The 22,411-nt window shown below is 53.2% G+C and overlaps 6 protein-coding genes across 6 annotated transcripts; 2 read left to right on the top strand and 4 right to left on the bottom strand.

Moving 5' to 3' along the window:
* Positions 1–384: 384 nt before the first annotated feature.
* BDP81DRAFT_518273 (uncharacterized protein) lies at positions 385–2,756 on the bottom strand. Its single transcript, XM_060595928.1, has 7 exons — positions 2,407–2,756; positions 2,218–2,346; positions 2,139–2,144; positions 1,891–2,063; positions 1,420–1,496; positions 1,263–1,359; positions 385–1,206 (listed from the first exon to the last, which is right to left on the bottom strand). Exons 1-7 carry the CDS (start codon positions 2,456–2,458, stop codon positions 784–786), a joined length of 957 nt encoding a protein of 318 aa, XP_060445727.1. The 5' UTR covers positions 2,459–2,756; the 3' UTR covers positions 385–783.
* A 1,506-nt stretch (positions 2,757–4,262) lies between these two features.
* On the bottom strand, positions 4,263–4,776 carry BDP81DRAFT_426656 (uncharacterized protein). The gene has a single exon (XM_060590310.1). The coding sequence runs from the start codon at positions 4,668–4,670 to the stop codon at positions 4,353–4,355; it is 318 nt and encodes a 105-aa protein (XP_060445726.1). The 5' UTR covers positions 4,671–4,776; the 3' UTR covers positions 4,263–4,352.
* Positions 4,777–6,075: 1,299 nt separating this feature from the next.
* BDP81DRAFT_318938 (PXA domain-containing protein) lies at positions 6,076–11,570 on the bottom strand (the record flags this gene model as incomplete). The annotated part of the gene is made up of 4 exons (XM_060584400.1): positions 6,076–9,775; positions 10,583–11,066; positions 11,125–11,351; positions 11,422–11,570. The coding sequence occupies 4 exons, from the start codon at positions 11,568–11,570 to the stop codon at positions 6,076–6,078; spliced, it is 4,560 nt and encodes a 1,519-aa protein (XP_060445725.1).
* A 1,033-nt stretch (positions 11,571–12,603) lies between these two features.
* On the top strand, positions 12,604–13,248 carry BDP81DRAFT_218717 (uncharacterized protein). The gene is made up of 2 exons (XM_060582762.1): positions 12,604–12,840; positions 12,915–13,248. Exons 1-2 carry the CDS (start codon positions 12,736–12,738, stop codon positions 13,203–13,205), a joined length of 396 nt encoding a protein of 131 aa, XP_060445724.1. The 5' UTR covers positions 12,604–12,735; the 3' UTR covers positions 13,206–13,248.
* A 265-nt stretch (positions 13,249–13,513) lies between these two features.
* BDP81DRAFT_218712 (uncharacterized protein) lies at positions 13,514–15,311 on the top strand. The gene has a single exon (XM_060582761.1). The coding sequence runs from the start codon at positions 13,833–13,835 to the stop codon at positions 15,051–15,053; it is 1,221 nt and encodes a 406-aa protein (XP_060445723.1). The 5' UTR covers positions 13,514–13,832; the 3' UTR covers positions 15,054–15,311.
* On the bottom strand, positions 15,312–18,011 carry BDP81DRAFT_218711 (uncharacterized protein). Its single transcript, XM_060582760.1, has 2 exons — positions 16,791–18,011; positions 15,312–16,735 (listed from the first exon to the last, which is right to left on the bottom strand). Exons 1-2 carry the CDS (start codon positions 17,930–17,932, stop codon positions 15,571–15,573), a joined length of 2,307 nt encoding a protein of 768 aa, XP_060445722.1. The 5' UTR covers positions 17,933–18,011; the 3' UTR covers positions 15,312–15,570.
* Positions 18,012–22,411: the final 4,400 nt, after the last annotated feature.

The following is a 22,411-nucleotide window of genomic DNA, read 5'->3' as shown; positions in this document are numbered from 1 at the left end:
TGTATGTCGGATAACGAGATGCGTCGTCGGAGCGACTGGTATTTTGTACTTGTCTACTGCGCTGAAGAGTGAGAGGGGGGAGATGATTGAGCTTATTTGAGGCAGTGCTTTTGAAATCTTTTGGGCGTTCGGAATGTTCCTAACCTGGGCTGTAGGCATGGTGCCATGATGGGCGGGACAAGGTAGGCAGACTGCTAGCTACTCCCCGCTGTCGATGCGGACATGACAGTCGGCCTGGATACCAAGTAAACCTCTTTGATCAACATCGAATATTCAAGATATCTACGAATGGGAAACATGTATTGCACTTTGTGATGGCAAGTGTCTGGGCCACCCTCAGCCGCCACAGCGGACCCGAGAGAAACCCTGAGCGCCCGGCTTGAACCATGATGCCATTATTAAATCAATCTGAAAGCCAGTCTCGAGAAACCAAGATGTGTGCTCATGAGGCGAATACGCCTATTCATTTTTGGTGGATATCCATGCATGTAATCGTACAATATACATCAGGCACTCGGCATTTTTCCCCTCCTGAACTCAACGGACCCTACATTGTTGCATCCGCAGCTGTGTTGTTGATGATGCTTCGACAAAAATCGCAATTTGGAACAAGCCTGGGACGTCTGCGTGACGAACAAACTACCTCATCCCACTACCACGGAACACCGCTTGTTGCTATTGATATTTACCAATCTGGCTTGAGCCATTGAAGTGGAGGTGCTTCCAGGATCTATTCAGAGTCAAGGACAGCCCCTATGAGGCAAGTTTATGAGCAGGAGTGAGTTACCAGTAACGGCCACCACGTTCATACTCGCGAGGGTACCCATCACGCGGGTAACCTGCTTCCCTAGGAGGGAAGTCTCTGGGAGGGCGGTCGTACGGCCCTCTGCCGTTGACATAGGGGTCGGGTGGCGGGGGGTAATCCCGCCTGTAAGGATCGTCGTAACGGCCTCGCGGAGGGGGATAATCGTCCATGGGGCGACGCGGAGGAGAGCGGTAACGAGCACGCTCGTCATAGTACTCGCGGCGGGGACTACGCTCACGGTATCCTTCACGATAACCATCTCGGCGTGGACTGTAGCCTCTCGGGGGACCACGTCGGTCGTAGTCGTCGACTGGAGGCGGGTAGGGTCGACGGCCGCCGCCGGGCGAACGAGATCGAGCGCCGCTGCGCATGTCGCCGCGAGGCGGCATGTCCGGTTGTGTCTGGTAATACGTGAGTATGAACGTTCTCTCACCATCAGTCATCTGCTTTCGCTTACGTCTGCTACACAGGTGACGCGGCTTCCCTTGAATTCTCGGCCATCAAGCTTCTCTACGGCGGTTCTCAAGTCCGCCGCAGTCTCGAATTCAACGAAGCTGAGTGGTATTTTGGTCAGCAAACGCACGATTGCAAGTGATGGATTGAGGCCAACATACCCGCGCCCGTTGCCGTCGCGGGGCGTTTCCGAGTAGACAACGTCAAGGCTTGACTGACGAGCAAAGTCTTTGAGGTCCTATATCCAGAATCCATGTAAGTTGGTGTCCAGGATCGGTGAGATGGGCCGAAGAGGGCTGATAATCCAGGTTTCATAGACCAGTCGGCGGCAAGCCAAGGGGATTGAAGCCAGGAGTGGTGTCGTCCGGCATTGGAGTTCCGTCGCTGCTTTGGCAGGCCCGCGCCGATTCAAAGAACCGGCCATGGACTTGGGAAAGCAAGTTTCAGGAGCGCAGCACGGTCCGGACTAGTCGACTGACAGGCCGCCGATGGCTTGGAGCTGAGGCTACACAGCATGCCGGAAAGTCCACAGTCCACCTCGAAGGGTACGAAGAAGGTCCAGGCGCGCCATAGGCGCATAAGAGAAGGGAATCCAGGAATCCAGCTTAGAGAATGGGGAGAGAGCAACAGACCTGCCAACTGGTATCGGTGGGAAGTCCCGTGATCTGCATTCGGTGGGGAGTGCGGCGAGGCCTGGGAGGAGCGCGCTCATTGTTGCCAAAGCCACCGGCACTGCCGCCCTCCCTGTGACGGGTTCCACGGGCAAATTGTACAGTCAAGCGTTCGCCCATGAAGTCGGATCCATCTTTTCAACGCTATGATTAGCGCACCAGAAGTGAAGGGATATCGTTAAATGGTGGAACGGCGCAATACGACATACGGAAGGCTGGGCAGGGAAGAAGTCAGCAACAGAGTAATAGGTATAGTCGCAATAGTGACAACAGCTAGGGAGCACCTACCAGGAACAACATCGCGAGCATCCATGGCATCCTTGTACTCGATGAATCCGAATCCGTTCATGAGCTTTATTTCAGTGATTTCGCCAGTGCCATGGGTCGCGAAATGGGCCTCGACGTCAGCTTTGGTGGCTACGAAGGTCAGCAGGTTGCGACAAGAACGCGCCGGGCGATGCGCAAGGCTGAGCTCACCATTGCGAGGAAGGTTTCCCAGGTACAGCCTGGTGGAGGATACCTCGGTCATATTGGCGACAAATGTGATGCGTCCTTGGGAAAACAGTCAGGGTCGGTCGTGGATAGAAACAAAAGTTGGCCCAAGATTCCGGCCTGGATGGGAGAGGATTCGCGGAGGCGATGGTCCGCAGACCGGGCAGGGAGAATATGTCCAAAGGGTTTCCGGCGCAGTACTATTGGAATAGCTGCGAAGGCGAATTTTTGGGCGACTAAACCGGGAAGGAGGAGGCTCCGATGGTAGAGGCCAGTTTGGTTAAGGCGCGAGAAATCGGGTATACTGACGATTCAAGAAGACGAGATGCCTGGTCTGGTCGTCGCTCGACGTATGCGGGAGGGGAATTGAGAATCGATGGGGGCGTTTGGAGGGTGGGGGGATTATGAGGACCGGAATGTCGATGCTGACCCGATCGGTCGAGTCGCGATTGGTCGGAGCAGAAAGAGAATCTGACTGTGTGAGAGGACAAAGGCGCGGGAGTCGGGAGAGAAGGAAGAGGAGGGGTTTTGGAATGGTTATGGTTGTGGTGGTTTGAGGAGAATGGGACAAGGTGAGAGAGAGAGGCAGGTGTGGTGGTCAGGCAAAGGTATTTGATATTGCTTGGCATCCGTACCTCAGGTAGCTAAGGTACCTTGGGCAGGCGGTAATGGAAGTTCCTTACCTCTGCAAATGTACCTACCGCGGTACAAATAGCGGGTACCTTGGAGAACCTATGTTCCTTGCGATCCGGTACGGAGTAGGTAAGGCAGGATGAAGAGGAAGAGAAGGAGCTTGGTTTCTTCCTTTCCCTCTTGAATAGAAAAAAAGAAGGAGCAGGGAAGCCAGCAGGAGCTGTGAGTTCGAAAAGAAGGAGGGTGGAGCGAAAAAGAGAAACAGACATGGGCCTAGAGGCGAGGCGAGGAGAAGACTGAACCTGGAGGTGTGATGGGCCGTCAGCCGGGCCCCAGAGCACAGCTGCGGCCTTCTGTTTCTGGTGTCCCAAGGTACCTTTGAGGAGAGCGCCTGCCCCCCAGACTAGAGGTAGCATCAGCCAATGATCGCGTTTGATTCCGTCTCCTCAACTTTCGTGATCCTGGTTCGTTCGTACCTGACAATGGTGGGAACCTGAGGTAGAGGTAGGGAACCTCATTCTAAAAAGGTACGGATACCTGAACACAGGTTCTTTCTATCCGTACGGAGTACTGTGTACCTAGAGTGGCAGAACAGCGAATGCCTTGTTTCCCTCCATCACTCAAAATACCCATCCACTTCTAGAGCTCTTGCACGTGAGCACTGAGTTTTAGAATCTCCTTTCAACGACTTGTCTGCTACGACACGTATCGCATGCATCTTTCGGGGAAATGAATCTGAAGCCTCTAGCTTGTTGGATATTTGAGCTCGAGGATGGTAGTACCTTGCCGCTTTGCAAAAATCAGTTACATCGCGCTCACCCGGCTCAGGTATGGGTACCTCGCCAGACCAGGGTCTACGAAAGGGGAACATCATACCCGAGGGCTCGCTTTCATCCGATCAAGCTTCCATTCGGCTCCACGAGTCTATCTCACCAGGAATCTTACCAGAAATATTATGGTAAGGAGGGCTGTTAGCTTTCGTTAACCATGGTGTTCACGACAGCTCATGTTTGCGACAGATTCAGGGGAAGACGCTCTACAGGTACCTACTTGTACTTGGTCATCGATCGCGGCTAAAAGAAAGGCATTCCAATTCCAGGCTAGCTCATGCGCGTCGAATTTGACACTCTTCAGTTTGAAGGCCGTCACTTGTGGCTAGCTCCAACGGTCCATGTGGCGCTTCTCCTCCTCCTCCTCCTCCTCCTTCTTTTCTCTCCAGGTTTAATTTCTTTTACTTCTTCAATAGATTCCACTGTCCGAGGAGAGGAGAAAGTGAAGGAGGAGTCGCCGGCGCAACTTCAAACTCCCCTTAACGTCCCAAAACAGAGAGTGGACGAAATAAGGGAGATCTCCGTCCAGGATAACAACCTCCTCTTGGCTTCGGTCCTATTCCGACTTCCAACATCGCCCTGCCCTGCCAGACCTCGGATGCGACGTACCATATCCACGTTGGTTACAAAGTGAATACGGTATACACGAGTGGTCTTATTCGGCAACCATAAGAAAGTCTCAGCGAGAGACAGAGACAACAGAGATAGACCCAGGCGACCTCGTTTCCAGATCGGTGACACCCCCGGTGCCCAGACACCCCCTTTATCCCGTACGACCCGCTGCATCTGGTAACCAAGTCCAGGCTGTCCCAGGACCTATCCGTTTCACCAACCCGCAATAGGGCAATCGACATTAGGCAACGTCTCAATTCATAGTCACATTCGAAGAAAGACAAAAAAAAAAAAAACCGAAGCCGAGATTACCGTGACTATGAGGAAAATCGGAAGATCAATAGCAAGGAGCCAAGTATGCCAAGACCGTTCGGATACTGCAGCAGGCTGACTCTACTTCATACTTTTGAGACTTTGTGCGACCAACAAACTTCCACCACCTTACTCTCCACCCTTCCTCCCGCAACAGCTACCCATGGCAAGTCAGGGATGACAATAGAGAGCGAGTCGGTCGCAAGCATGCCATCTGATTACACTACCTACACTGGTACATCTGACACTCTGCAGACTGATCGTATTCAATTCCTAGAAAGTTGTCGCCCCCAAAAGAAGCTCGATAATCCGATGAGTGGTAAAGCCAAAAGGAAGCCAACTAGACCCAACTCATTGCGAGCCGCCAATGACCAGACCAGTTCACCCATGAGTAATACTAGATGTTCTTAATCACCAAGACCTCGACCGAGGCGTCCGCTCCCAGGGATGGTGGAACCCCGAAACCCGAGGTCGGCCTGGCCTCGAAACTCACGACCCAGCAGAGACACCCATCCTCAATCGTATCCAACCTGGTTCTGTAACAGGGAGTGCCTCTACTCTTCCTATTCCACTAAAATTTCCCCCCTTCCCTCTGCTCACTTGTCTGTCGAAGTGGAAGCAAAACCTAAATCATCGCCCTCGCTGATAAAAACTTCAGATCCAATCGCCCCTGGGCCATGTGCAAGTTGCGCATCCGCGGGTTGGCTCACAATTTCAGAATTGTCACCAGTGAGTGGAAAGGGGGTTTCTGCCTAGCTTCTTCATGTGATTTTACGTAGTTGACTACAGCTCAAACCCATCGCGATCCTTGGTGAATTGTCTACTCTCCAGTGGACCTCGTGATGGACACAGTCTCGTACCTCTCGTCGCTTCATTATATCTTTCCGTGAGTAGATTCCCGTCAGGATTTTTGCATTAATTGCCGCTTTTTGGCCCGTCCACCTCCCTCTTTGCTGTCGTGAGTGTGTATGTACGTAGTCCCGGACGAAGAATTAATAAACCAGACGCCTGCTCATGCAACCTCATAATCGTTTCCGACATATGCCGGGTTGGGCCGAGTGATGGTACTCCCAGCGGACGGCACGCCGCGTCATCTGTCAACGCATCCGAATGGTATCAAATTGACCAAGTAAGAAAAGCCTGCGCGTCTTAACCAAACAATGTTTCTACCAGTTCATCCATGAACGTAAACGCCAAGTGTGCGCTGTGAACAGACTTCTTGTTAGCCATATGACAACCAACGGCAATTCAGCTTCGAATCAACAACTTACTTGAGTCTCGAATTGTTGAAGGTTGCAAATACACGCCGGCTGGCTGCTTGAGCATTTACTCTTCCGACAACGCTTCCTGCTAGGTCGGGTATAAGAGTAGCCAACATCAAGCTGGCTTCTGTTCTCGTCTTCTTCTTCTCTGATGCCGTCCTCGGTTGCTTGTTCTTATTCATTTCACCGCCGGGCCACATGCTATCCCTGAGCAGGGCAATGTACTTGATGATGGCATCTTCCTGCACGAGCATCTTGACATTGTCTCGAACTTTGCGCTCAATCGTGCCGCCTAGTAGCTGTTGGAGGACAACAACCACAGCACGCCCTCGAAGCCAGTTGTTGCCTCGGTTGAGTTCAAAGACTTCTAGAAAGATGTCGCAGATAGGCTTGATGAAAGACTCTAGCTCCTTGTTCTCGAAGGCGTTCAGTTCAGCCTCGGCCTCGGCAGCGCTGACACCGTCCTCGTTAACAGGCAGTGGCATAGCGTTCAGCTGGTTGGTGGCTGCCGCGATGAGATTTTGACCAGCTACAGATAACTGATCCAAGACGGGAATGTTGCCCAGGATGTCTTCCATTCCATCCGTAACGGAGTCATAAAACCTTGTAATCATGTCTTTCTTGTCCTCGCGATCAACAAGATCTTGACCTTGCGCTATCACACTTTGTGACAAGAATGCTCGCAAGTCCCGACTCCTGCAGGCCTCTGGAAGCCCAAGGAGATCTTTGAGATATTTCTCAAGAGCGTCCCGTCGCTTGCGAAGAAATTCACTCTGGAACTTCATAACCATCCTTCGCCTGGGAAATTCAAGATTGCGAACAGACGGATATCTTGAGCGAAGTTTCTGGTGCAACTCGTGGAACTCGCTATACCGGCGAGTGACCATCCACGTCGCGGCTGGCATCTTCTCGCCAGCATCTCTTTGCACCTCGACCACATACAGGGCGAATTCCCTCCCATCATCTTCCTTGCCCACTTGGATGGCCTTGATCTTGATCGTTGAACGCCCGTACAAGCTGTTGTCGCTCTCTTGAACAACGTACTGTTGCCTTTGAAGTTCTTTGCGACGGATCTCGCGTTGCAGACTCGCCTTGGATTTCCGCAGGATACGAAGCTCGGCCGTGTTGTTGGTGAGGTCCGCCTTCTTCGTCAGTGACTCGACTATAGCATCTTGTGCAATGAGGCGGTCGATGTCGTTGGACAACGCCGTGATAGCTTCTGCTAGTCCAAGGTCACCTGGAGCTGCCTCCTGGATTTCGTCCTCCACATCGCCTTTCGTCTCTTCTTCTGGATCATCTCGTTCGTCAGAGAGATACTTCTCCTCATCACCAAAAAGATCGTCATCCACAAACACTCCAATGCGAGATGCCGCGCTAACGAGGCCAAGGGATGCCAAGCTTGGTTTGTCGATTTCCTTGGAGGAAGCTGCAGGTCTTGGCATTTCAAGTGATCCGCGGAGGGATTCGTTATCTCCAGAAAATAGACTTGACCTGTCGACTTGATCATCCGCCCCGAACAGTGATTCTCGAAACTCTTCAGCCGTTTGCGGTCGGTTATCCTCCATGATGTTGTTCAAAGCTTCTTCCATTGCTTGTACCACGTTCGTATCCGGCACAGGAGGCTTGCCTGCGTCCTGGTCGAGACTAGCGACCGAGTCCATCATGCCATCCTGATCAAAATCATCGTCGTCAAACAGCGGGGTCGAAACATCTTCCTCGAAAGAACGGCGTTGCTTGGAAATGTATTCGGACCCGTTCCCGTTGAGGGTCAGGCTGGCCAAATCCGATGCAGACCCAGCTCGCCTTGACAGTGGGCGTGTTAGCCGAGGGGCTATACGGGAGACAGGGCTTGGCTTGAATTGGAAGGAATGGGAGCTCCGATGCGTCGGTGGGTGTGATGGAGTAGATGCTGACGGCTCTGCAGCGGGGAGTGGTGCGATTTTTGCTGACGCTTCTTCTGCGGCCAAACACTTGTAAAAGAGATCAGACTTCTTGAAGGCCTGGAAATATTGAGCTTGCATCGCGTCCAAGACAGCTGTCTGGGCCCTCAAGATTGCTCTGCGAGCTCTGTAGTACTGTTCGGGAGTAGCTTTCTTGCCGGCGCTCAGGAAAGCGCGAACTTCATCTCGAGAAGCTTTTGAGACCTTCAGTTCCGGCCTGGAGAGATATGCATGGTCGATCTGGCCCAAATCCTCACGGTCAGAATCCGTCCACATTGGTAGATTAGACGGCAGATGCTCGTCGTCTTGGCCCTCGTCCTCCAAGGGATTGCGAAAGCCATCAACGACTAGCCAGAATTGGACCAGAGGCATCATGTGGTGACGGTCCATGAACTCCATGAAGTACGATAAGCCTGAAGCATCCCGGAGCAGGTCAACGAGAGTTGCATGCTCGAGCTTTGAGGGTGCCTGGGGAACACCAGAAGGGCGGGCGGGCAAAGTCGCAGAGGACTGTCGACTTCCACCGGCAGCAAGAAGCTGGACGCGTTCTTCCAGTAGTCGCTTGCCCATTTCAAGTCGTCTGAGGTAGACTTGATCTTGGTTTTCCTCCAAGGAATCCCGCTTCAACTGGCTCGCAACCTCGCTCCGTAGCCGCCTGGCATCCGAGAGATTGCTGACTTTCCGTATTGCGCGAATGAACTTTTCGAACTTTCTCTCGCTATCGGTGGGCGAGAGACGGGGTATAATGGCAGCCTTGCCCGACCTCGGCACTGGAGAAGCATGTTGATCCAACGCCGCCCTGAGCTTCCGTACTGTCGACCGATCTTGCAACATTGAACGCCCGTAGTTTTCCATGACTTGATTCCAGGTATCGGGCTCGGCCAGGATTTGCATTACAGGAAAAAGCACAGCGCAAGCAACGATCTCCCGGATGATGCTCGAGACGGCTCGACTGGCAAGCATGTTTGGCGGTAGGACTTTTGGCAGAATTCCAGACACCATCTTTCGCAAGTAATCTTGTTGCACAAGCTTTGTGTCAGGGAATGACAACGAAGCTGCGGGATGAAGCTTTCCATCCTTGTATTTGGAGGCGATTGCGAGATCGAGCTCCTCCGATTCCGTCACCGATCGATTGAGTTTCTTCCCTCGGACGGCTCGCTCAGCCTCGTAGAAATCGCGGAAATGGGCGTTGAGCATCGGTACGACTCGGGTGGTGACGATGTCGACGAGGTCGAGCTCCAGGAGGCGCTCGCGGATGTTGAAGAGGGCATCGCGCACAGCTTTATCGACCTCGTTGGAGAAGACTGGGTTCTTGCTGATGTTGGAATACCACGAGCTGACAAAGTCCCGTATTATGAGTTCGAGCAGGTCGTCGAGAGCTTTGGATATCCGTTTAGAGTTGGGGTCGAGGGCGACTTTCGCGTAAGCCTGTCGTGTTTGAAGGCTTGAGACCTGTCGGGCCCAGACCTTGCGTGCGAGGAATGCAGGGCCATTTGGACGCGGAGATCGGTGTCGCGAACCGCGCCCGAAGCCGCGCGACGTAACGAGGATGAGGGCGAGAAAGGCGACAACCGTCAAGATGACCCCTCCGACCAAGGCGTATCCTACCCATCTCAAGACCGGGACCCAGCTAACAGCATAGCCCCAGGCTATGAAGCATGTGATGGCGGCAAGGATCAGTTCTCTTCCTTGCAGGGCCATATCCAGATCGGTTTTGAGGGGCGATAGGCTGTCACTACATCGTACGTCGTCGAAAATCGCGGTACTCTCGGGAGCTGCTGGGTCGGGAAGTTTGGAGGAGAAGAATAGGTCGGCTTGGCTGGGCCTTATCGATATCAGGGGACGTGAGGGTGCGGGTCGAGAGACACGTGTGGATGGTGGATGGCGGATGATGTTGAGGTGTGACCGTTGGACGCTTGTTCCCGGTGCTTGGGAGGTGAGAGAGCACTTACCTGGGCATGTACCTCGGTGAAGTGTACCTGACCTCACCTTACCTGCTGTGTGGTACCTCAACCTGGGAGGTATCGTTTGTACTCTGCATAGCAGGGTAGGCACTGACCCAAGAGTAGGTACTTAGCGGCTCTGGCGAGCGCTCTTACCGTTGCTGCAGGTGCGCCGCAGGGTCGGCTGCATGAGGTGAGTCTCGGTGGGGCCCTTCCTATCATGCTTAACATGCGCTTGTCTACACGTACCACCGGAAAGGTACCTAGCATGAGTTGCGTAGATAGGTAGAGATGGATACGTGCAACAATCTGGGCATTTTTGCTGTGGAATGAAATTATGACAGTAAGGGACTGAACACATTGGAAACAACCTCGATCGTAGGGCTTCAAGGTACCATAGTCAGGGCCAAGCGAGAGGGCCTGTCGATAGCAGTAGCCTAATCCTCTTAACTGACATACCTACACTGGATTTCATGATTCCACTGAGACCGAGGCACGATATAGTTGTCCCTGAGAATCTACGACACGAAAAAGGGGGTATTATTTGAACTTTTGCGAGACTAAGCACCAATGTCTCTCTTACTAGAGAGCCATGCCGCCAACACTCTGGTCAAGTCGTTGCCATTCACCATGGGGGATCCTCCAGCCTGCGGAAAAGCGCAATGTGCTTCTGACCCTGATTCCGCGTCACTTTCTTGCTCTCCTCCGTCTCGGATGCCATCACCTTGACACACTCGTCCGCCTCCTGTTCTTCCTCAGACACACGCTCGAATGCGGGATGGGCATTGAAGTGGCCCACCATCCACTGATGTAGGGGTTCGACATCTGTGATGGTGTACACGATGCCTCCCGGGCGCAAAGCAAAGGCATATTCGGAGTTGAGAGTCGTGGATACGATTCTGGCCTTGTGTTTCCGTGCTTTGAAATGCGGATCGGGGAAGCAGATGAAGATCTTGGAGAGCTGTGCCTTTTTGAAAAAGTTGGGGAGGAACTTCATGCTGTTGGCGCGCAGGCAGCTGATGTTCTGATAGCCGCCAGTCTCCTGGTTCTGGACTCTGAGGGCCTTGATGCGCTCCTGGACATATTCCGTAACCGAAGTGCGGATTTCGAGGCCTTTGTAGAGGGAAAGGTCAGCGATCTCGCCGAGTACAAGCTTGTCGAGTCCACCTACCGAGGATGAGGGTCTCTGGGAGGATCGGTGACAGAGCTGCGGTCAAGCCACCAAAGCCGCAGCCAATGTCAACAACCTCCACATCCTTCGTTAGACTGCGAGTTTTCGGCTTCGAAGCATCTAGGGTCGTGGACTCTGTAAGTGTGGGATCGGAAGAGGGAGTCTCGTCATTGGCTGCGAATGCGGGATAGTACTGCGTCCAGTTCATGGAGTCTGGACTGGCCGGGCTGTATTTGGGAGGGTGGTAGTTAGCAAAAGAGTATAGGCAAGAGAGCGGTATGACTATGGAGACTTAACTAGACTAATTGATGGTCCGAGAAGGGGTTTGCATGAGCGCGTTGGCGATAGAACTTCTTTTTGGGCAGTTCAGCCACGCCATCTTGGTTGCGCGCATTGCGATACTCCTCGCGCTTTGTGGTTTTGGTTTTCTTTTCCGGTCTACTCATGGTCGGTCGCTGATTAAATCGGATCAATTATCTGTGAAAAGAGCACCAGAGAGTGGGCATACACGATCAAGCTGTCCTTGGGTAGAGAGATGGCTTGGATGGGGAGTCGTCTGATATGCGATCAAGGTGCACAATTGGCCGCCTGAAAATCAAAAAGTTGCGATGCGAGCGGGCGGTGATGCATGGCGGGGGGACGATGAGAGCAGCCGATTGGGCAGGCGGTGAGCACTGACGTTCGACCACCGCCGTGAACCTCAGGGTATCGGTACCTGAATGATAAGCGATAACAGCTGAAGGGCCCGCCAACACACCCGTGCCCGCTGCGGGTTCCTAGCGTCACTCGTTGCGGCCCCGGGGGTGATCTGCCACCCGCTGGTGTACCTTAAGTATACTTTCCAACGCTGACGAGGGGCCGAAGGTGCCCTTTTTGCCCATTTAGAACACGAGTGTTTGCTAGATACGGGGTAAAGTATGATGGATTGACGATGGATTGGCGAGAGGAGGGAAGAAAGGTAAGAGGGGAGGAGGTGACTATACTACCTATGCCTTAAGACATGGACGGAAGGCCACAGCTGCTATGAATTCATCGAATGGGGGCTCTCGGAAGATTACCAAAATGCCTTGTCACTTACAGATAGAAGGAGTCGTTGTTACCGTCCAGTGGATGCTCGTTCTGGACCAAACACTAAAACGTGACGGAGGCGTCGGTCGGCCGTCCCATGCTCTTCGCGCATCCTCATTAGCATCTACATCAATGCCTCCCTTTGCCTGATTATCCACCTTGGCACTCAGCACCTGACTGTCTCGCGACTGGCCCGCCCAAGACATGACCGAGGGGGGAATATTTATTAACATAGGAATCCCCCCAATTGCCCCCCCCGGCGGAAATAGCCAAGACATTCAGCAACGACCTCTACCCTTGTTCTTCAACCGCCGTCTCGTCATACCACTCTCAACGTCCATCCATCCATCCCTTTACTACTTGCAGTCAGACTAGACTATATTTCTGCCGTCACACAGACGAGTGCACCAGTCAGCCATTGCGATTCAAGAACACCCCGCCGCATTCAGTTGCTCCCGTCATTCTCCCACCATCATCATCTCTCTTCAGTCAATTCCAATTCGAATCGTCAACGGCCGTCGCCGTTGCTCCCGCAATTCCCTAATGAATACCCACGCGCAAACCGTCTCATGGTACGACACCATGATGACCTACTCATTACTACACTCCGACTACCCTACCATTGTCAGATACATCTCGGGCGCCTTTGTAAGTCCCCTTCTTAAAGAACACCATTTGGCCCCCTTCTCAGCTGCCGCTTCGCTAACACCCCCCTTCACTAGATCGCGCTGGGATTTTGCTTCTTTGGCCCCATTCTCCTCCTGATCGGTGTAGACATCGCCATCTACATCTACAGGATATGTTGGAGCCGTCCGTGGAATCAAAATCAAAATGAGACGTCTTCGCGTGAGCCGAGGCACCTGTCGCGACAGCAAAAGGCACAACCACCGCCACCGTCACTGGAAGCCTCGGGTGGGACGACAGCTGTCCCTTCGACGGTGGCAGATTCAGCGCGAAGGCGCATACAACATCCGAGCGAGTCCGGGGCCGGGCACAGCTCATTTTCTGGGTAGAGCGAATGCGAGGTTGTGACGAAGGGGCTGTGCTTTGAAGGCAAGGTTTTGGCAAGAGACTAGAGTAGTTCGACGGGCGGGTAGGTCATGGTTGCGTAATGAGCTGAGCAAAGCGTCCGTCTCCTGATGCAACATGTCCTGTGTTTACTTTATTGAATTGCTCATTGCCTTTGCGCGGTTGTTCTGACTGAAAGGGAGGGTTGCTTTCTTCCTCGTTCCTCTTCGTTTGTCGAGGTTCCTTAATTGATGGGATGGCATAATTGTCTACTATGATGCGACAGGGGCAGCAGACACGGGTCCTAATAGGAAAGCTTCTCTTGACTGAAGTGTGGAGGTGTGATGAGTTCATAACTGGATCTTCTGAGAGTCTCCTTATTCATAGCGAGAACTTACGGGAAGTAGCAATTTCCCCCCCAAAAAAATCAGCAACTTTCTGGCGTGTTATTCAAGTCAACCTGAGTTGGGGATTGTCTCGAATTTTGTAGCACCATCCTTTCTAGGGTACCTGGGGCGGTCTCAATTCTGTTTACTGTCTTTTAGTAAGGTAGTCAGGCACACCTTGTTGCCATCTGCCCCCCGATAACGATAAGGGACCTTAGAGTGGGATTCCCACAGCGCTCGCCGACAATGCGCGTGCCCCCAGGGTCCTTCCATCTACACCTCGACCAACACCACCATCCTAGGTACACAACGACTTCAAACACAGCAAGCATCCCTCTAGATTTCCAATCGAACCGAGTGATCCCATCGGTGCACCCCAAGATGCAGCACACCAAAGCACCGCAAGATCCAAACCTCTACGGCCAACCAGCGGCCAAGAAGCGCAAAAACGACAGTTCTCTCGGCAACTCGCTCGACTTCACAGCCCAGCTCACCTCCCTCATGTCGGCGCCCGCCGCAACATCCTCAGCGCGACCTCGACCTTCAAAGACACGATCAAGTCTCTTTAGTGGAAAGGGGAGAGATGGCGACAGCGGCAGCAAGCACAACAAGAAGTCCGCAGACACAGCAGCAGCAGCGGCCAGCAGCAACAAGCTGAACCTCAAAGACCCGCTCGGCACAGAGGAAGAAACATCGAATCTCGCCCGCGCGCGGCGCAAGATGGAAGAGAAAGCACGCCTCTACGCGGCCATGAAGCGCGGCGACTACGTCCCCAAGGAGAACGAGGCGGCGCCCCTCATAGATTTTGACCGAAAATGGGCCGAATCCGAGGACAAGAAGAATAAGAACGGCGGCAGGGATGCGGCAAACTCAAGCGGCGGCTCCGACGACGACGACGACGACGACGACGAGAACGATTCCGACGGCAACGACGAAGACAACACAATCATAGAATACGAAGACGAATTCGGCCGTCTCCGCCGCGGCACAAAAGCAGATAAAGAACGCCTCGAGCGCCAGCGCCGCCGCGGCCTCCTCGGCGCCGAAGAGCTCGAACGCATGTCGGCCCGCCCCGCGGCGCCCGCAAAACTGCTCTACGGCGACGCCATCCAGACCATGGCCTTCAACCCGGAGGACCCGGACAAGATGGCGGAGCTGGCCAAGAAGCGGGACCGCAGCGCGACGCCGCCCGAGGCGAGGCACTACGACGCCGACAGCGAGATCCGCACAAAAGGCACGGGCTTTTACAAGTTTAGCAAGGACGAGGAGACGAGGCAAAAGGAGTTTCAGGGGCTCGAGGAGGAGAGGGTGCGAACGGAGGCGGCGAGGAGGGAGAGGGAGGAGAAGAAGGAGGCGAGGCGCAAGGAGATTGAGCAGCGGCGGAAAGAGGTCGAGGCCAGGAGGGCCAAGAAGATGGCGGAGAACTTTCTGGATGGGTTGGCGGCTGACATGAAGAGGGAGCGTTGAGAGACGAGACCATTTGAGAAGCAATGTCTAGTCTAGATGATACCCAATTAGCAGGCACGCATTATGATAGGAAGGCTATGGCTACAGAATAGTTGTTGTTCATATGACCTTAATTTCTTCTACACCTACCGCTCTACACCTAAACCTAACACTACGACTAAGATAAGATGACTTGCAACATGAATAAATCTCTTTAAATAAGTGTGTAGCCTACTATGAAAGGAATCGACAGGCTATAAGTAAACCTTTCCGCCGTCCCGCAAAGTGGCTTTTTGGGGGCTTCTTTGCCCATCCATAGGTATTTGCCAAATATATATACAATCGCCTGCCGAATTTGCGCCCTAGTGAATGACGCCCATAGATGCTCATCCATTTCTCAATTGACGCCCCCAAACAAAAAAGAAAAAAGCCGCATTGAGGCGCGTAGCCTGTCAACGCAAAGATGGTGTGTGGTACATTAATCCGTACAGTAAATCATGGTTGTGGTGGGGACCTTGTTGGTCGTGATGAAGATGTGTTATGTGAACCACCATATACATCCACAGTCGCTAAGTTGACTTGTCCTTGATGATCGGTCTCGAGGAGATACCAACAGGCTGTCTTCGTGTATCCAACGTTTTCTCGAGTCTGCAATTGCCACCGTTTGCCGGTTTTCCATAATCATGACCTCCATCGGCTGACCCTGATCGTCCAACACGGGCACGGTGTTTTGGCCATCATCGCAGACTTCAACTTGTCGGCAGTAGGCGTTCTTCGTTTCGTCGAGCGAAACACGTCGCTCTTCAAATTTGATGACCTGAGGGTAGGGTGGTGGAGGGGCACGGCGTGGCCTATCAGTCGGGATCGGACTTGATTGGGGAGACTGGGTTTGCAGTCCACGGACCAAGAACTGCGTTGAGGTTGAAGGAGGGAACGTAGCAGCCGCCGGAGGCCTCGACGTCGTAGTAGAAGGCTTTCTTTGATAGCTGTTGTTTTGGGCAGGGTAGACGAATACTTCGAGAAGGGTTCCGGGCCAGGTGCAAATCCAAGGCCGATCGCCGGCCTGTGCTCCTTTGACCCCTTTCCTACTGAACTCCGACATACCAGGCGGTGAGCCATCCCATGATCCACCCCTTTTGGATTGTGGCTGCTGTTTCCTGGGGGTTGTGGTGACGCCAGGGAATCTATCCTCAGGTACAACCACGGTCTTGTTATAGGTCATCTGGGCAAACCATGCGGCGCCGCGTCCCTGTTCAGAAGTGTCGTTGACAAGCCGCATCTTCAGAGGGTCCATGATTAGTGGTGGTTGAGTACCCCAAGAAAACATGTTGATCCTAGAGTTGTCGTCGTGATCGCTGTCATTGAATGTAGTAAGTTTTAAGGTGTAATCGGAAATAGGTAGTTCATTGGCGATTCTGGAAACGCCCATGACGTAGCTGGTAAAGGGAATGTTGCAAGTCCAGGCTTGAGCTTGCGTTGTATCGTTGAAACAAGTACTTGGTGCCTGGCTGGCAATGAGAGGCGGCAGACCAAAGGTACCAATCTCCATGGGTGGAAGATCGGGTGGGAGAGTAGCGAGGGGCTTCACATCAACCGTGGCAGTCGGGATAACCACTGGGATGGGCTCATCGTCTTGGTGCTTTCCGGGCGGCTTTTTGTGCTTGGCGAAGAACGTTCCGATGACAGCACCGAGGATGATTCCCCTGGATACGGTTAGTTATATCGAACAAAGAGCATAGAAAATTGAAATCAACTCACATCATCACCAGTCCAACTGCCAACAAGCAGATAGCCCAGTAAGGAACGACACCGAACAATCTCTTCTTTGCCCTCTTCTGCCATTTGCGGTCGGTTGCATTTTCGCCCTTCTCAGCGTAGGATTCAGCGGCAGTGTTGATCTCATGTTGGCTAGCAGTTTCATCATTCAACGTCCGAGAAGACGTTCGAGATGGTGATGCGAGACGCAAGTCCTCTCGTGACTCAAACTCAGGATTGCGCGTCGCGAGTCCGATGCCACCAGCACCGGCAGGAATGGCAGGAACTGTGGCAGTCATGACCGTAACGGCAGGTTGTTGTGCCGGTGGTGATTGTTGGTGCTCTGGCTCCCGCTGTGGATCTTGTTGGGATTGCACTGGAGGTGTCGATGATTGTTGTTCACCAGGTTGTTTCCTTGTGTAGGCTTGCTCGGGATATCGAGTGTAGGGTGGAAGCTCTTCGGTGTGGCCCAAAGGTCCGATCAGGTCAGCAGCTTCCTCGCCATCTGGCCCAATCCGACGGTGATATCCATCAGAGCGGTCAGCAAATCCCACCGGGATGTTATCGCCTTCATTCGTGTCAGGAGTCACGGTGTTTTGCGTGTAAAGGGTGTATGGGTGTGTTGGTCCACGAGGCCCGGCGTATGATCTTTCAGACATGCGAGCAGTGTTTGATGTTGCGACGCTGTTTGTCCGTTGCGGGTACATTTGGTACGGGAAGGATGGTCCAGAAGGTCCCTCGTAGGGACTCTCAGATCTGATTATCGGCGAGTCGGTCGAGGCGCTGGAGACGCGAGACATTGGAGCGCCATTAGATTGAGATTGAGACGTTGAGCCATCGTGACGGAGTGCTAGCGGATCGTGGGAGCGAGGGGGCTTTGAAATGCTAGAAGGTCGAGGAGGTGTGACGCGCTGAGGCACGGGAGAATCTCGTGACACAACCGCCGAGCCAGTCGAAGGGTTTGTGGTCGAGTTGATGGGTTGATGGGAAGCGGAGACGTTGGCTGGGCGAAAGCCGTCCGAGATGCCCATTGCTGCTAGGTCGTAGTCATCATCGTCGACGGTGTCGGTGGTCAACGAAGCCCTCGCTGACATCCTGAGGGAAGCCCTCCGCTCATTGCTTGCCTTGTCGTGAAATGGATCCATGGTGATGTTGATTCGATGGTCGGGTTTCGATGTCGACGACGAGCTGCGGCCTGTTGAGAGTGTGGTGGCACCAAGTTCACAACATGAGCGTCCGCCGCTGACCCCGTAGGCCCAAATCCAGATCCAGTCCCGACCTCAACCCGCGGTTGCCTGCGTCGTTAACCCTCTGCCGATTGTGCCGCGCTCCGAACCAGTCGTCGCCGAGGAGAGTCGAAATGAAGATGGATCGAGTGAGTCGTCAGAATATTGTGATTACGAAGTTGTCGAGTATTTGGTGATGAGTGGACAGGTGTGAAATCCGGTAGTGTGGAAGAAAGAGAGGCAGGGCGTGGGTAGTTGGGTCGTGGAGGAGAAGGAGAGGAATAGGCGTGGGACAGGGCGAAAGAGGGAGTGAGAAGGAGAGTGCGGGTGCGGGAGGGTAATACCAGACAAGGTTGGACGATTCAGGAACAGTTTGGGTTTGGGGTCCGACACGAAGCGTCCGGGAATTTGATTGGTGAGAGGCCGGGGGGTTCCTCTTTTTCCCTTCTCTACCGGCTGCGGAGGCAGGATACCCAGGGGCCGTATTCAGAAGCGAGAGAAGCCAACCCGCTGGAGACTTTCCTGCTGGAACCAGGAAACGACCGGGGTTCCCTTCACTGGTGGAGTCCAGGTCTGGCTGGCAGTGGTACCTATGGGTACCTTGCCTTTAGGCACTTCACGGCGTGGTCAGTACGTACTGGAAGGGTTACTCAAATGTTGTCCAGCCAGGTGGAGAGAGAGAGAGGGACTCAAGAAAGAAGGAGGACAAGCTTGAAGCCAGCCCACGTACCATGTAGTGTACGGGGATAGTAAGGTATGTAGTATGTACTGCGTGGGAGGCGTGGGCACCAGGCAGAAGGTGCGTGCTGGGTGAGTGACATGGAGGGACAAGAAGGGGAAACCGTGCCGTCTTTGGGAGCACTGGGCTGGGGGGCCGGGCGAATCCATCACAAAGACGCCCGAATACAGACAATCCATTGCTAAGGTCGAGAGACCAGTGGTACAGGCGTCGTCTGTGTGTCGCAGCAGCTGGATCAAGTACACTCTTCCGACACGACTAAGACGAGGAGCGTGTGTTCAGTATGTGTATTCTGGCCCGACGTCAGCAGGCTGCAGAGTAACGAGGATGGGAAGACGCGCTGGGGCAATGTCACACTCTGGTCGGAAAGAAATACAAGAGGCGGCGGACGATATCTTGCCCTCATTGATTACTGAATGTCGTTGAGGTCGTGGTAGTGTACAGATAGCCTGTGTGTCTGACCTGTACTCGGCAATCTCTCTGTTCTTCAAGAGCAAATTGTCCGTATGTACGGAGAGTCTAGGCGAAATCCGCAAGTACAGCCCTACCCAGTACACTGCAGAGTCTACATCCCTAGGTGTCTAGGTACTAAGTGAGGAACCTTCGCAACGGGCAGAGACAGACTGAGAGAGGAGATAGGAGCCTGTAGGTAGCGGCACCATAGTGGGACCGGACAGCCCTCGGCCGACTCTCCCTGGAGGTGCAGGTGCAGGAGTTCGTTCGTGTGTGAGACGGGTGGGGGAAGGTGCAGCATTGGCGTCTGGAGTGAACAAACGCTAAATAAGTCCAAATCCACCGAATCCGCCCCGCCCACTGCCCAGATCCACCCAAACAGAGTCGGTCGTTTATCACCGGCAAGGAAGGTCGTTAACTCATACCACCCACGGAGTGCCATACTAAGTAACTTATCCGTAGTAATACCGTGCCTTACACTACAGACAGAGACCAAAGCAAGGTATCCTTTCGTTCCATTTGTAGATCCATCTAGATACTACCATGATTACTATCCAAGCCGTCTTCAAACATTTGCCTCTGCTCTCTCAATCACTCATAAGAGTATCCGTAGTGTTCAACGTGGTGGCCCATGATGCTACTGCGGGGAAACTCGTGGCTTCACAAATCTCAGAAATAGACCGAAGAGAACATGGTCGGTCGCCATTCGGTGCTTCGTCGTTTCTTCCTTGCCTGGCATTCTTCCCACTGGCACCCGCACAGCGTGACAGCGCCCATGTCCAAGCACCATTCCGTACCACAAGCGGACCGGGATCGTCCACACCTTATCTGCAGAAGTCACGGCCGACTGACTGAGTCTGTCTGTCTGTCAATCAATTTCGACACCTGTTGCGCCTTGCCGGCGTTCTTCCCCACCAGTAATAGCGGCCTTGTCTGATTCTGTTATATGGTGTCAGTCAAGGGAATCCAATCCGTTTCCTTCCAGGTTGCCTCTCCATCTATCCGTACGTCAATCAACCACCGATCCACAGAACTCATTCCAGAAACAATGCCACTTGTTCTGCCCAGAGCGATCGTGTGTGATGAGCCTATTTACCCGGGACACCACAAACAGACCAAAGTTCTACAGTCCCATGGACTCTTGACTTTCTCTCCAGAGTATGTACCCGGAGAATCAAGTTGTCTGCTAAAGGCACATAGGGCTCGGCCATCCACCGACCAGCCCTCCAGGAATGCGAGCAACAGACCACGGGGATCCCGAGCTCACTTTTCGGCAAGTTGCTCCTGGTGATGGCTGGGGGAAACAGGGCGATTCTGTGTCAAGTTGTGAAAAGAATGCCGGTTCTGTCAGCAACATGGTAAAACCAAACGATCCTTCAAGTCTTTCAGATGGACGGACAAGACCAAGTAGAGTCTTCGGAGTAAACTGGCACGACTGGGAAAGATGCTGTCGCAGAGCAGGGTTTCAGACGTTTGGCAAACAGTGGGGTCCCGCCTCAAATGCCGCCCGCCCAGTCACGTCTGTCCAGTATTGGCAGTCAGTACCTAGTCCCCAGTGCGGTCACTGTGGTATTTTCTCCTACCTGGGTCCAGCCTGTCAGCCACTCATCTAGCCTCCCACGCCTCCCAAATACCTATGAGAGAAGAAGTCGTTCCGGTTTTCAGTCAACGGATAGGAAGATTAAGCAGCCACAAAGTCAAGAGTGAGTGGAAGCAGGGACGTTTGTAGATCTCACTTTGGCTGCCGGCGCGAGAGCTTGGCGCTAGATCCGAAACGAGACTAGCGTCATGCCAGTCGGCGGCTCAAGCGCTGTGGGCCAAGCGGTCTCCGTCAAGCGAACATTCAACAGGGCATGTGGGGACCGAAAAGACCACCGAAAAGCTCTGTACGAGATTGCTCCTGCACAGTATGGCAGAGGCGAATGGGGTCTAGCGTCCCTCTGCGCCTCTCTCTCCGTGAGCCCTGTCCCCTGTAAACCTCATCCGCGCCTGCAGACAGCATTACTACGTATGCAAGCAAGGAAGCCCACGACAAAGATTGGCAGATAAGCAATAGTCCCCTTGTAAAGACTATCCGCATCTTGTAGGTGTAATTCAAGCAGCACTGTCGTCTGCAATGGAGACAAAGGCACGAAGATTCGAGGAATTCGGATTAAGAATGGAAGCAAGAAATGGTACATCAAGACTTAATTAGGTTCCTTGCACATGGTGTCTCGTCGACTGGCTAAAAGCGGATTGACCACTCCGAGTGGACAGAGACTAGGGTGCCTTAGGTAAGGTGCGAACCGGGAACGTACCGCGGCTGGAACGGGCAAAGTGCTTCTCCCCGCCGGTCTTTTTTTTCTTTTTTTTTTTCTTTTTCTTCAGAACACCTTCAGTGCTCCAGGCTCTTCCCATGATTGTCTCTGCCACACTCAGACACTGCGCCAGACATTTAACAGGGTGCTCCTATGTACCTACCAAGACACTTATACCGGTATTGAGCTCGTCGTTGACTAGCTAGGCATGAGATAGTTTGTACGTTTCCTTCTCCAACATGGTGTACCGCCGATTGTCACGAGTATAAGGTAGGGAATCCACTTGTTTGTTCAATCGCCTTGTCTCGCCAAAAAACCCGACCTGCCAAAATGATCCTATCATCATAGATGACCAAAGGTTCTCTACGAAGCAGAATTCGTACGGACACAGATACATGGGTGGCAAATAGGATGGACTAATGTCGCTAGAAATCACTTTGCAACACTGACTCGCTCTTTTCTTTGCCACTGAGAAACTGCGGATACCAGACAGATATTGATCAATATTGATTATCTGTATTCGTACGGAGTACAAGCTGCGATATCTTTGTCGACCGATGACAGTATTTTCTTTAACCTCTTCGCCCCTTACCATCACAGTTCCCCTCTGCGTCGCCGTTCATGAAATATGGATACCGTGGCCACCAGTACTGGTCTGGACCGGCGCCGCTGACGGCGGCCATGTGCCGTAGGCGCCTCTTAAAGCCCTTCGCTTGCGGATTGTGGATACGGTTCCTTGCCAACGGAAAGCCCCCGACTTGCTCGTCACCTCAGGTCCTTGATGACTTCACCTCGACTTCCGTGATCCGGCTGGCCCTCTTCGCTCGTCGTCTCTCCTACTGCAAGTTGATACCCGTATCGAATCCATATAGCGACGTTTACACGTCCAGAATGGCCACCGCTGTGTCC

The sequence above is a fragment of the Colletotrichum phormii genome (assembly GCF_030913505.1).
Source record: "Colletotrichum phormii strain CBS 102054 chromosome Unknown BDP81scaffold_9, whole genome shotgun sequence".
In the NCBI taxonomy this organism is placed as follows: Eukaryota; Fungi; Ascomycota; class Sordariomycetes; order Glomerellales; family Glomerellaceae; genus Colletotrichum; species Colletotrichum phormii.
Note: the sequence above shows the minus strand (reverse complement) of the source record. Positions and strands in the feature narration are given on the sequence as shown.

Excerpts from the sequence above, each read along its gene's own strand:
- BDP81DRAFT_518273 (XM_060595928.1), bottom strand. The coding sequence starts at position 2,458 with ATGACCGAGGTATCCTCCACCAGGCTGTACCTGGGAAACCTTCCTCGC. Across the intron at positions 2,347-2,406 it reads GGGAAACCTTCCTCGCAATG|CCACCAAAGCTGACGTCGAG; the intron begins GTGAGCTCAGCC and ends TGACCTTCGTAG. Across the intron at positions 1,207-1,262 it reads GCGTCACCTGTGTAGCAGAC|ACACAACCGGACATGCCGCC; the intron begins GTAAGCGAAAGC and ends ACGTATTACCAG.
- BDP81DRAFT_426656 (XM_060590310.1), bottom strand. The coding sequence starts at position 4,670 with ATGCAGCGGGTCGTACGGGATAAAGGGGGTGTCTGGGCACCGGGGGTG.
- BDP81DRAFT_218717 (XM_060582762.1), top strand. The coding sequence starts at position 12,736 with ATGAATACCCACGCGCAAACCGTCTCATGGTACGACACCATGATGACC. Across the intron at positions 12,841-12,914 it reads GATACATCTCGGGCGCCTTT|ATCGCGCTGGGATTTTGCTT; the intron begins GTAAGTCCCCTT and ends CCCCTTCACTAG.
- BDP81DRAFT_218712 (XM_060582761.1), top strand. The coding sequence starts at position 13,833 with ATGCGCGTGCCCCCAGGGTCCTTCCATCTACACCTCGACCAACACCAC.
- BDP81DRAFT_218711 (XM_060582760.1), bottom strand. The coding sequence starts at position 17,932 with ATGGATCCATTTCACGACAAGGCAAGCAATGAGCGGAGGGCTTCCCTC. Across the intron at positions 16,736-16,790 it reads GCAGTTGGACTGGTGATGAT|GGGAATCATCCTCGGTGCTG; the intron begins GTGAGTTGATTT and ends AACCGTATCCAG.